General features: G+C 41.6%; 1 protein-coding gene across 1 annotated transcript in view; it reads right to left on the bottom strand.

Annotated features, from left to right (window-relative positions):
* LOC111146830 (sorting nexin 31) overlaps nucleotides 1–12,753 on the bottom strand; it is a 59,587-nt gene that overhangs the window by 14,108 nt on the left and 32,726 nt on the right. The window contains exons 9-10 of the mRNA XM_022502525.1: nucleotides 8,183–8,275; nucleotides 3,357–3,560 (exon numbers count right to left, since the gene is read on the bottom strand). Of these exons, the coding sequence (XP_022358233.1) occupies nucleotides 3,357–3,560; nucleotides 8,183–8,275 (297 nt within the window). The remainder of the gene's footprint in view (nucleotides 1–3,356; nucleotides 3,561–8,182; nucleotides 8,276–12,753) is intronic.

Here is a 12,753-nt window from a genome sequence, read left to right as displayed (position 1 = left end):
AAAAACAAATAAACAAAAAAAACCCCAACATGGGGCGCCTGGGTGGCTCAGTGGGTTAAAGCCTCTGCTTTCGGCTCAGGTCATGATCCCAGAGTCCTGGGATGGAGTCCCACATCGGGCTCTCTGCTTAGCAGGGAGCCTGCTTCCTCCTCCTCTCTCTCTCTCTCTGCCTGCCTCTCTGCCTAATTGTGATCTCTGTCTGTCAAATAAATAAATAAAAATCTTAAAAAAAAAAACAACAACCAACAATCAATTAGAAAATAGGCAAAAGATATGGGAGAAAACATTTCACAAAAGAAGATATACAGATGGCAAAGGGGCACATGAAAAGATGGTCAACATGATTAGCCAGGAGGGGAATGCAAATTAAAATCACAATGAAATACTATTCCACACTTAGGCAAATGACTAAACTAAAAAACAGTGACAATACCAAATGCTGTTGAGGCTGCAGAGAAACTCCATCAGTCATGCAGCCATCACTGGTGGAAATGGAAATTAGTACAGCCACTCTTGAAAACCGTTTGGCAGTTTCTTAAAAAACTAAGGATGCAACTTGCATATAACCCAGCAATTGTACCCCCTAGCATTTATGCCACAGAAATGGAGATTTGTGTCCCAAAACAGATGTATGAATTTCATTCATTACAGCTAAAAACTGGAAACAACCAGGTATCTTTCATTGGCTGATTGGTGAAATAAATCTTGTCCATTCCATACCATGGAATACTGTTTAGCAATAAAAAGAACCAAACTACCGATATATACAACAACCTGAACGAATTACTAAAGAATGATGCTGAGTAAAAAAAACCCTACATACGATTTCATTTAGAGACCATTTTTAAGGTAATCAATTCCTCTTTTTTTTTATATTTTTGTCTCCTAAATGCAGTCAGTTCTTATTCACTGCATTACTGAACACCGAGTCATTGCTCCAGGGGAAACGCAGCGTTAGGTTCCTGCAAACCTCTGGTCACAACAGTTTCATCAGCTGATCAGTACATACCCTTGTTTTAAAAGTGTCTCCTTTTTTTTTTTTTTTAACAGTTTTATTGGGGTATAATTGATGTAAAAAATAACCTGCGCATATTTAATGTACACAACCTGATGAGTCTGGACATATGTATACATTCATGAAACCATCAACATACTCAAAGTAATGGATATATCCATCACCCAAAGTTTTATGTAGCACTCCTGAAATGACACAATTATAAAAATAACAGATGAGTGGTTCCTGGGGGCTAAAGAGAGGTGTGGTGAGAGAAAGCAGGTAAAGCCATAAAAGGCCAACATGAGGGGTTCTTGGGATGATGAAAATGCTAGGACTCTTGCTTGTATCAATGCCAATATTCTGGTGTCGATGTCGTACTGCAAGGTGTAACTAACAATTTGAGAAAAGTGGGTGAAGAGTACACAGGAACTCTGTACCATTCCTTACAACCGCATGCCAACTTACAGTTACATCCAAATTCAAAGCTTTAAAGAATCAACTGTTTATTTTTTTTAAAGAACTTTTTCCCATTGCCTTTATTTATTTATTTATTTATTTATTTATTTATTTATAGATTTTTATTTATTTATTTGACAGACAGAGATCACAAGTAACCAGAGAGGCAGGCAGAGAGAGGGGGAGGCAGGCTCCCTGCTGAGCAGAAAGCCCAATGCGGGGCTTGATCCCAAGACCCTGAGATCATGACCTGAGCTGAAGGCAGAGGCTTAACCCACTGAGCCACCCAGGCACCCCAAAAGAATCAACTTTTTAAAAGCAAAAATAATTATAATGCAGCATGAGGCTTATATTTGTGGAAATATGGCAATAACTATCACAAAAGGGAAAATAGAAGTACAATGTTGTTATGCGTTTTGTGATGTGGTATAATAATTAAAAGTGGAATGTAATAAGTTTAAGTATACAAGAAAGTCTAAAGTAACAATAAATGAAAAGGTAGAGCTAAAAAAATGGTGTTAAGTTTTTTTCATAATCATAAAATAATCAAATCATGAAACAATCAAAAGAAGGCAGGAAAAGAGGGGGAAAGCTGATAAACCTCAAAGAAATAGACAAATCCACAATTAGGTCTGAAGGTTTTATCATTCCTCTTCTCTCAGCGACAAGTAGAAAATATACAAGAAATATACAAGAAAATATACAAATATACAAGGATACAGGAGATCTGAACACTGTCAACTGCTTGACCTAATACTTCTAGAATATTCCATCCAACTGTGGCAGGATACACATTCTTTTCAAGTACACATGGAACATTTACCAAGAGAGACCAGATCTGGGGCCATAAAACAAGTTCCCATAAATTTAAAAGACTAAAATCATAGGCTGATCATGTCAAGATTGCCGGTTCGGCATTTCGCAGGTGGTTGAAGTCCTATTTGCCAAAATGGGGAACACAGAGGGGGAAGATCCCTAGGATGGGCAGGAGAGGGCAAGGATGTCTGTGCGACACCTGGTGTCGATGCCTAGAAGGCATTAGGAAATATTGGACCTTTCCATAGGGATGTAGGCAATTGATTTCAGAGAATACAAAGTAGAAAGATGGAAATGGAACCCCAGAGGTAATGAGGGCTTCAGAAATGCTCAGAGGAAGAGGCAGCTCACAAAAACAGGGGAGGAAAGAGAAGGAATTCTGAGAAGCAAGAAATGGTTGACAATACCAAGTGCCACAAACAGGCCTAGTATTGTCCCAGCTAAAAAATCCCCATGGATTCCGCAGACTTAGCAACTGGGGATTACAGTTGCTCTAACAGAGTTTGTCCTCTCCTAGTTAACCTCAGTTTCCCGTGTAAAGGGGATAATCCCACTTAGCTCACTGAGTTATTGCAAGAATTTAATTAAATAGTAGATGTGGCAGCACTCAGAACAGCATCTGACCCAAAGGAGGCACTTGGTACATCTGATCATAGGGTTTTCTCTGGGAGGAGATGGCAATGTAGGTATGATTGAAGGGGATCCTTAAGAAGAGCTCTACTGGTCAGCGTCTCATTTGCAAGGGTAGAGATCTTGTCAGTCCTGAGTCTGTGTTAGGAATTCCACAAACAGCAGCCATTGTTTCTCTATGTTCTCGTACTATAGTCAGCCTCCAAGCAGTAGAGAAGCCTGTCACAGCAAAGTGGGAAGGTGGGTATCTCTACTGCTATAGATGGGACACTTGAACCAGATGATAGATGGCTTTGACCATCAGGCGATGCTTCGTGTGGCTTAGATGCTGGTCCACTCACGTAGTGATGCAAATGGCAGAACCACCTCCCTACTGCCAACTTTGTCATCCAAAGACAAGAGGATTTTTAAACCAAAGTAGAGACTTTAAATCACTTTCAAGTGCCAAGATACTTACAAGGAAAGTGACCTGCCAGCGCTTCACTCTGTCCATCTGGAAAATGACTTCCTGGGTCTGGTTATCAGGCAGGGTTATGCAGCAGCTGATCTCATTCTTGCCAACAGAGAGGACGGCCCCACAGCCTGGCTGTGGGTAGTCACAGGTACACGGATCCAGCTGCCAGTACCCGTAGTGCCGGACCTCTCGGGACAGCTCCAGATACTGCTCCGGGGGTGAAGGTGAGCCAAAAGAAGCAAAAGACTGCTTGAAAAAGGTGACAACCTTCTGTCAGAAGCTACTGCCATCCTAGTACAACACACGAAATTGAGCCACAGTGAAAGCGCCTTTTTCTTCTGGATGTTACCAACGAAGACAATGCCCCTTGTGCTCCCTGACAATAAGGCCTGGGGAAGTTCATGGTGTGTCCTGCCAAGGTCGAACCATTTCTGCCTCATTCACCATTGTGTCTCTGCTCCTGCTACGGTGCTTGGTACATAGTGGGGACGAAAATATTTGGTGACTGAATGACGAACGGAGAAGAATAGAGGGAATCAAATGAATGAGTAGAGAGGATTCTACCTCAGCAAATTACAACAGCAAAATAAACAAAAAGTGTACATTTAAAATGCTGTTTGGGGGCGCCTGGGGGGCTCAGTCTGTTAAGCGCCAACTCCTGGTTTCAGCTCAGGTCATGATCTCAGGGTCCTGGAATCAAACCCCACATCAGGCTCTCTGATTAGTGCCGTGTGCCTCCCTCTGCTCCTCCCCACTGCTGGTGCTCTCTCTCTCTCTCTCAAATAAATAAATAAATACATAAATAAATTTAATAAATACATTAAAAAAATGCTTTTAGGGGGACTGGCTGACTCTGTCAGGAGAGCATGCGACTCTTGATCTCAGGGTCTGAGTTCAATCCCCATAGGGGATGTCAAGCCTCCTTTAAAAAAATGCCATTTTAAAAAAAAAACTAAGCTGAGGTCTATGTAGAAAGAAAGTAGTTAATTTTTACAGTCGGCTTTATATGATGATGGTGTGAATTGTCAGAGGAAGAGATTTTGCAAATGGCAATAAAATCAGAGAGTGAGCCTGCTTTCTAAGTAGAGTTACAGACAGCCCAATTGTGTTAAGGGAACACCTTTATGTAACTTTTAAGGGTTAACTTTTCCCTCTGCCTGTTTGTTTGTTTTTCAGAGAGAGAGAGAGAGAGAGAGAGAGAGAGAGAGAGAGAGAGAATGCGGGGAGGGGCAGAGATAAAGGGAGAGAAAGAATCTTAAGCAGGCTCCACACCCAGCACAGAGCCAGATAAGGGGCTCAATCTCTCAACCGAAATCAAGGGTCAGATGCTTAACCAACTGAGCCACCCAGCTGCCCCCTTCCCTCTGCTTCTGACTTGGCTTAAGAACAGAGGACAGTTGCAGTTCACACCTGCAGTCTAGACATCCTGCCCTGACAATATGTATCCGGGACTTTTCACTTCTGTAAGAAAGCATTATTATTAAAAAAAAAAAAAAAGCGTTATTATTAACCATTGTTTTTTTTTAAAGATTTATTTTATTTATTTGACAGAGAGGTAGAGAGGGAACACAAGCAGGGGGAGTGGGAGAGGGAGAAGCAGGCTTCCCACTGAGCAGGGAACCCGAGATGTGGGGCTTGATCCCAGAACTCTGGGATCATGACCTGAGCGAAGGCAGAGGCTTAACGACTGAGCCACCCAGGCACCCTCTATCCACTGCTTTTTAATAAGCTGATATCAGTTTGCGAACCTCTATCTGATTCTTCCAGCTTTCCACCATGGTCCTGCCTGATGCTGTGTGGGATGGGCGTGAAGAAAAGGGAGTTCTCACACAATCAGAGAAGACTGAATGTGATCAGAGAGAACCCTCAGTGACAACCTGGCACTTTCCAGATCCTTTCTTGAAGGAAGGCAAGTTCTTTCAAGGACTATATGAAGCACTCTCTGATGAAGTGAAACGTGAACAGATACGAGCAATGAGGGACAGTTGACTGTCACTACAAGGCGGGAGAGGTGTTCAGGCTCCTGTCCCTTCCAGCCACACATCATCGTCATACCAGCTCATTGTGCTGTGGTCCTTGCCTTCAATTTAAGACATACATCAAGTTGCCTGGCCCCCCTTTGGGTCAACGGAAAGGGGCAGAAACGACAGGTCCTGAGTCACACTATGCATGCAGGGGTGGGGTGGGGGCGGAGTAATGTTGCCACAGCATACAGAGCAATTTTAAGCTCTTGCTACAATAGTTTCTTATTTATTATATGATACAGATCTTTATCTCATTGCATGGTAACACTTTAAAAAACCTTTTGTAATCAACTCTTGGCTGTGGTGCTCTCAAGGAGATGAAAGTGTTTAAAAATTAAGTTCCATGTCTCTAGAAAGTTAGTGATGAATCAGTAACTCGTTCAAAATACTTGTGGGCATTTGTCATTCAACAAGTGCATGTAGTGATGTTACTGACCATATGCAAACTAAAAGAAATCTGCAAGGATTCGTTTGTTTGTTTGTTTGGTTTTTTAAGAAAATTAGTTTTTTGAAGAAGCTTACACCCAAAACAGATAGTTTAACATGCATAACAGCGAAGGACATGTTCATATATTTTCATTTAGATCGAGGGTTGGCAAACTTTTCTGTAAACAGCCACGTAGTAAATATTTTCAGTTTCTGGGCATATGATCTCTACTGCAACTACCCACCTCAATCATCCTAGCACAAGAAGCTGTCTTAGAGAGTATGTAAATGATGGCCACATGCCAATAAAACTTCATGGGGCGCCTGGGTGGCTCAGTGGGTTAAGCCTCTGCCTTTGGCCCGGGTCATGATCTCATGGGCCCCACATTAGCTCTCTGCTGAGCAGAGATCCTGCTTCTCCCTCTCTCTCTCTGACTGCCTCTCTGCCTACTTGTGATCTCTCTCTCTCTCTCTCTCTCTCTCTCTCTGTCAAATTAATTAATTAATTAATTAAAAACAAAAAAACAAAAAACTTTATTTACGGAAACAGTGGTCCATGGGCTGTAGTTAGCCTATCTATGATATAGATCAACACATTCCTCCTTTAAATTAATTTCACTCATTTTCTTTTTTTTTTTTTTTTTTTAGATTTTATTTATTTGAGAGAGAAAGAGAGAATTTGAGTGTGAGCGGTGGAGGGGCAGAGGGAAAGTAGACCTCCTACTGGGCAGGGAGCCTGATGTGGGGCTCTATCCCAGGACCCTGGGATCATGATCTGAGCTGAAGGCAGACACTTAACCCACTGAGCCACCCAGGCGCCCCTAATTTCCCTCAATTTCTACTCCATGTTTTCTTGCACATGGACATAAAGTAAAGCGATAGTTGTTAACGTGCTGAATCTACTAGCAGAAGAACTTCATAAGCACTTAAATAATGCCAGTTTTTATGTCAGTATCCTGATATCCTTCAAGAGAATATCAGTTAATTTGAATCATGGTTCAGTTCTTTTTTTTTTTTTCCATCTATTTCATGCATTCAAAGTACAGTTTTTAAAAGATTACTACAAATAGTATGGTAAAATAAAATTTGTTTTGTGTCAAAAATACAAATACAAATTTGGGGGGAGTATAGCACGTGGTAAAAATAATATTCTTACTAAATTCATTAAATTAATAAGTTTAGGGAGCAGAAATGTACCTAGAATCTGTAATTGTATCCAAAGCAGCTGATGTAACTGATTGTATCCAAATATTCTGTCCATCAAAATAAGCACTATAATTGAAATTGAACTCCAAAATTTTCATAACAAAGCTGAGGCAGAATACCAAGGAAGGAAAATATTGAATCATGGCAGTAGATACTTTTTCCTTTTCTTATCCTGCCCATCAGTACAATTCTCAAAATATCTGATCTTTTGAAGAATTACTTTTTTTTTTTTTTTTTTTTTAAAGATTTTATTTATTTGTCAGAGAGAGAGAGAGGGAGAGAGAGCAAGCACAGACAGACAGAATGGCAGGCAGAGGCAGAGGGAGAAGCAGGCTCCCTGATGAGCAAGGAGCCTGATGTGGGACTCGATCCCAGGATGCTGGGATCATGACCTGAGCCGAAGGCAGCCGCTTAACCAACTGAGCCACCCAGGCGTCCCTGAAGAATTACTTTCTATATCAATTTAGGTACAAATGAGTCCTCTAAATTTTGTTTGCATTTTGTTTAAAATCAGTGAGTGAACACTGGCAAAGTCTAAAGGATAAAGAAGACAACATGATGAAACAGAGTCTATTTCTTCTGTTAACTTATGCCTTGTTCGTCAGGCTTCTATCACTGCTTGGGGACACGGGGGAGTGTGAGTTGGTACAACCTTTATGGAAGCTTTAAAACCGTTCTTCTAGAAATATATTCTAAGAAATAATAGAACACGTACTCTAAGACGAGGATGCTGGCTGCAGTGTTCAGGGACCTTCAGCTAGGAACGGTTCCAGGTGTTGGGAACATATAGGGTATAAATTAGACACAGTCCTGGGCCTCGTGGTGCTTGCTGCCAAAGTGATTTATAGCAGCAAATCTGGAAACCACCAGATTTCCAATAATAAGAAATTGGTTAGCTAAATGATAACTATAAAACAGAATACTCTGTGGTTGTTAAAAAAAAATGCTGAGGGTCTATATTAACAGGGCAAAGGGTTCACCACAATCTATTGTCTGTATTTTTCAGAATCTTTAAATAATATAATCAGAAAAAATAATGATGATATTCTCATTTCTTAATCTTAAACCATTTTTTTGTGGTTGGTGGGTTTATAAATTAAGAAACAGCTCAATTCTAATATGTTTCTTTAACTCCCCTCCAAGGGATTTCTCTTGGTGCAATATCTGATTTACCTTGGTTTGGTTGTCTTCTTTCTGGAGAGCCTGTAATTTCTGCCTCTGAGCCTGTGTGGGTTTGGCCCATTCTTTTTCAATGTCCTGAACTGCCTTAAAACAACAGAAGTGGTAAGATTAGCAACCTTACTTACTTGCTTGCTCAAGATGAGCAGAAACGAATTAATCTGGCAAAAACACATTCATGTATGAAAGGCTATAGAAACAGACCGAAGTGGACATATACAAGGATTTAGCATGTTATAAAGGTTATTTATTAAATTAGTGGGTATAGGAAGAATTCGTTCAATGGTTTGGGGACAACTGGCCACACTTGGGAGAGAAAGTAAAGTTAGCTCTTTTCTCATGCCACCCAATCAAATAAATCCAGATAAAGGTTTAGCTATTAAAAAAATTTTCAGGGAAAAAAAGCCTGATCTTGAGGTAAGGAATAATATTTTTAAAATATAAAGGAATATGTAATTACATGAAAATATAAAACTTTTATACATAAAAGCCATCAAGAACAAAACTAAGAAATAAATGGCAGGGACGCCTGGGTGGCTCAGTTGGTTAAGCAGCTGCCTTCGGCTCAGGTCATGATCCCAGAGTCCTGGGATCGAGTCCCACATCGGGCTCCTTGCTCGGCAGGGAGCCTGCTTCTCCCTCTGCCTCTGCCTGCCATTCTGTATGCCTGTGCTCACTCTCTCTTCCTCTCTCTCTCTGATAAATAAATAAAATCTTTTAAAAAAATAAATAAATAAATAAATGGCAAACCAGAGAAAACATTATATGTGGGGATAAGTTGATATTATTGATGTAAAGCAATAGGAAAAATGTCAACAAGGAATATGTATCAGTAATCAACAAAAAGGAATTCCAAATTACAAATCTATATATTTTGCCTCTGAACTTGGTAAACACTAAAAATATATATAATACTCAGGGCTAGCAAGGGTTGAGGGAAACAGGAAGTTCCATATAGAACTGATGGGATTGAAACTGGTATGATTATCCCGTGCTGCTTTTATTTATCATGTTTTAAAAGAAGTTTTCCACTGGTCTTCAGTTAGCCTGTCAACCCCTCAGGGGAAAATCTTGAGTCCTTCACCTCAGAGTTTCTTGTCCAAGTCCTTACACGCAGCAAACACTCAACAATTCTTCACTAATTGTCAGACACTTATTTACACCCTAGTCTGAGTATAGGTTTACGTGTTCCATTCCTCAGTGTTACTGGTGATGCCTTATCTCCAAATGGAGAATGAAAAGCTGAATAAAATTTTGATTTAGCTATTTAGATTGAGGAAAAGGAGATGGGTTTAGAGAGGAGAAGAAAAATAAAATTTGTTGAGAACCTGCTTTAGATAGGTTTTCTTACTGACTTTATCCAAATTATTCTGTGGGATAGGAACACCCTCCCCCCCCCCATCTTACAGATGGGTAAATTGACGTCCAGAGAGTTTATGGCTTTTGAGACCATGGCAACCTGGCAAGAGTTGGGTTAAAATCCCAATCTGGCCACTGCACGGAGTCCTCCTGTCCTTGGCCAAGCCACTGAATTCTGAGCATGTGGACAGCTACCCACCCTAAGACCTTCTCCTGGTCACCAACTATTCTCAAGACTAAGCATAGACACCCTGCCAGAATGAAATTGATATGTGTGTGAAGAATGGAACATCTTTTCCTCTCCCGAATTCTACTTGGTGGTAGAGTCCCGTAAGGGGCTGTTATCACAGGGCAGAGGTATCAGAGAGAAAGCATGACTAAAGAAAGAAGTTAAACAGCAATCACAACAGTAAGGACTCACTGAAGATAGGTCATTCAGCATTAGGGGACCTGGGACTCTCAGACACAGAGATTTAAATGCCAGACCTCAGCAGGACCAGACTGCTCTTGTTTCACTACCTTTGAAAAGATTTAACCCTGATTATGGGCTCCAGAGTCATCAAATACATGACATACAGGACCTCTCCTAACAATGAGAGACTCAAATTTAGACAATGCCTCTGCTCAGTTCTCTGGCCCCCCAAAGACTGGCTGCTGAAGACTTATGTAGAAACTGATTTTTTATTTTTAAGATTTTATTTACTTATTTGACAGAGAGAAACATCACAAATAAGCAGAGAGGCAGGCAGAGAGAGTCGGGGAAGTAGGCTCCCTGCTGAGCAGAGAGCCCCATGTGGGGCTTGAGACCATGAACTGAGCTGAAGGCAGGGGCTTAACCCACTGAGCCACCCTGGCACCCTGTAGATACTGATTTTTAAAATCAAGTGAAATCTCCTAAGCCATGGGTTTCACGTGCTTCCATCACGCATATCCCATATTCCCCGCAGTGAGAAATGGAGAGAAAGGCATCAGCCACTCGGCTCTAGCTGGTGGAGGCATGGTACAGCAAGGCCAGGACTGTTGTGGGTAGGCCTGGGTCTGCACGAAAGGCACCAGGCTCTGGGGCTCCAGGGAAGGTAATGGTCAACCCAGGCTCCCTTCCCCGAGCCACAGGCCCTGATATGGGGTTAAGCCTGCCTGGAGGAAGGGACCCCTTGTTCTAATTTGCACAAAATTATCATTCTGGCCAGTGGTGCTGAAACGCAGACCCAGAATTGACCAAGCCTCAATATTTTTGAGAAAATCCAGAAATTTATAGCTGTATATACAATCTTCCATTTTGTTCATGTTCCTCAAATTTTAAAAAAGGAAAAAAAAAAACATGTGGGAGTGCACTTGGCTCCCAGGATGTCATGAGGCATAGCTGCTTTAGAAAAATCAAAAGCAATTATGATGGCACCATTATTTATCGGAAGAACTCCTAAGGACATTCTGCATCAATTTTTTTAAAAGGATGATTGCTTCTCACACATTCACACATCCTAAGCTCCCAGGACAGTCTCTGCCCTGGGCCTTTCAGAGTCTAGTTAGGCAAATATGTATGTGGGCAGTATTTTCAAGGCTGGGTGAGAAGGACCATAATGGGTATAAATGAAATACCACAGGAGCAGAGAGGAAGGGAGACATTTTCTTTCAAGGGGAGCTGAGAAGAGTTTCCTCAAAAGAGGCCACAATGATGGCTATTACTCCCTGGGGCCAACTTCTTGGTACCTCTGTGTGGATTCGCAAACAATGAGAATATTGATGGTAATGGCACAGATGGTTATACCATCGGCAACCATCTTTTGAAGACTTTGCCAGGCAAAGATCTACAATTTGGATAACAGTCTATTCAAGCTGAGAGAGAACTTCAATCTCATCGCTTAACGGGGGACGTTGTTAAGCGATGAGATTGGATCAGGATCAGAAGAATGAAGGTGGCAGGTCCTCAATCATACCGGAGAGAGCCCACAGCACAGCAAGGGACAGAATGCATCTTCGAGACTGAATTCAGTGTGCTTTCCGTGAAGCCATTTTCCCCCCCAACTATAAGCAGAGGAAATACAGAGCATTTCTCTCTGGTTTACAACTTCTTGATGAAGACAGATAAAATTCCTCTAATGACGTTGGTAGCCTCTGCTTTTCCCCACAATGTATCCTGGAAACCAGGCCAGAAAGACTGTTTCCCACCAGAACAACAGCGGAACTGGGTGATGCTTTCTCCACCAAGGATGTGGTATCAAATAGACCAGACACAACTCATAAAGCACAATAATAGCAAGGTTACAACAGCAGTGAGCCTCAGAAGACATTTAAAATGGTAAATTATGTTCCAACGCACACCATGTGGGTTTAATTACATGGATCAAAGTATGATCAGAAATGAACTCAAAACTGTATTCTAGCCATTAAACTACAGTAGTGAACATTAAATATTCAATAAGTGATATTTTGATTTGCCTCCTTAGAATTTAGAAGAGCTTTGTGAAGATGATTTATTAGATTGCCTTGGTCTCCTACGAAGTCACCTAAGAGAGGCCCTTGGGTGGCTCAGTCCGTTAAGCGTCTCACTCTTGGTTTTGGCTCAGGTCATGATCCCAGGGTCCTGGATCGAGCCCCGCATCAGGATCCCTGCTTAATGGAGAGCCTGCTTCTCTCTCTCTTTCCTGCTCACTATCTCTGTCTTTCTCTCCCAAATAAATAAATAAAATCTTAAAAAAAAAAGTCACATAAGAAGGTCACCCTTTATCAACACTCCGGCCTCTGGGCTCCGTGTGTCTGCTTGGTCCTACACCCAGGTGCTCCATCCTGTGATGGAAAAGCCAAGGTCCCTGCATGAGGCTGGTGGTCTAGTGGGGGAAACAGAGATGTCAGTGATGCTTTACTTTGTCAGATTATAGGCACCATGGATTCTGGTACCATGTTTTTGTGAGACAGTAAGTAAAAACACTGCCAAGGGTAAATGTTGGCATGCCTTGTGACTTTGGGGCCCGGTGCATGGACCCATCATGCTGACCTTCCCCAGCTTCTTTCTTCTGAGGCAATTGTTGATTCTCCTGCCTTCTGCTTCCCTGCTTGGCCTGTACTAGGCAGTCCTTTCGCATACAGCTCAGTAAAACTCCCAGAAGTTTCCTCTCTCTGGGCACATAAAGCACCTAGTGGTTGCTTTACAAGATAATATAGAATTGTGGTCATTTCTTCAAAGAAGAGCTTCTGCTTTATAAATA

Source organism: Enhydra lutris, unplaced genomic scaffold (genome assembly GCF_002288905.1).
Source record: "Enhydra lutris kenyoni isolate GAN:26980312 unplaced genomic scaffold, ASM228890v2 scaffoldscaffold14, whole genome shotgun sequence".
NCBI classification, from domain to species: Eukaryota; Metazoa; Chordata; class Mammalia; order Carnivora; family Mustelidae; genus Enhydra; species Enhydra lutris.
Note: the sequence above shows the minus strand (reverse complement) of the source record. Positions and strands in the feature narration are given on the sequence as shown.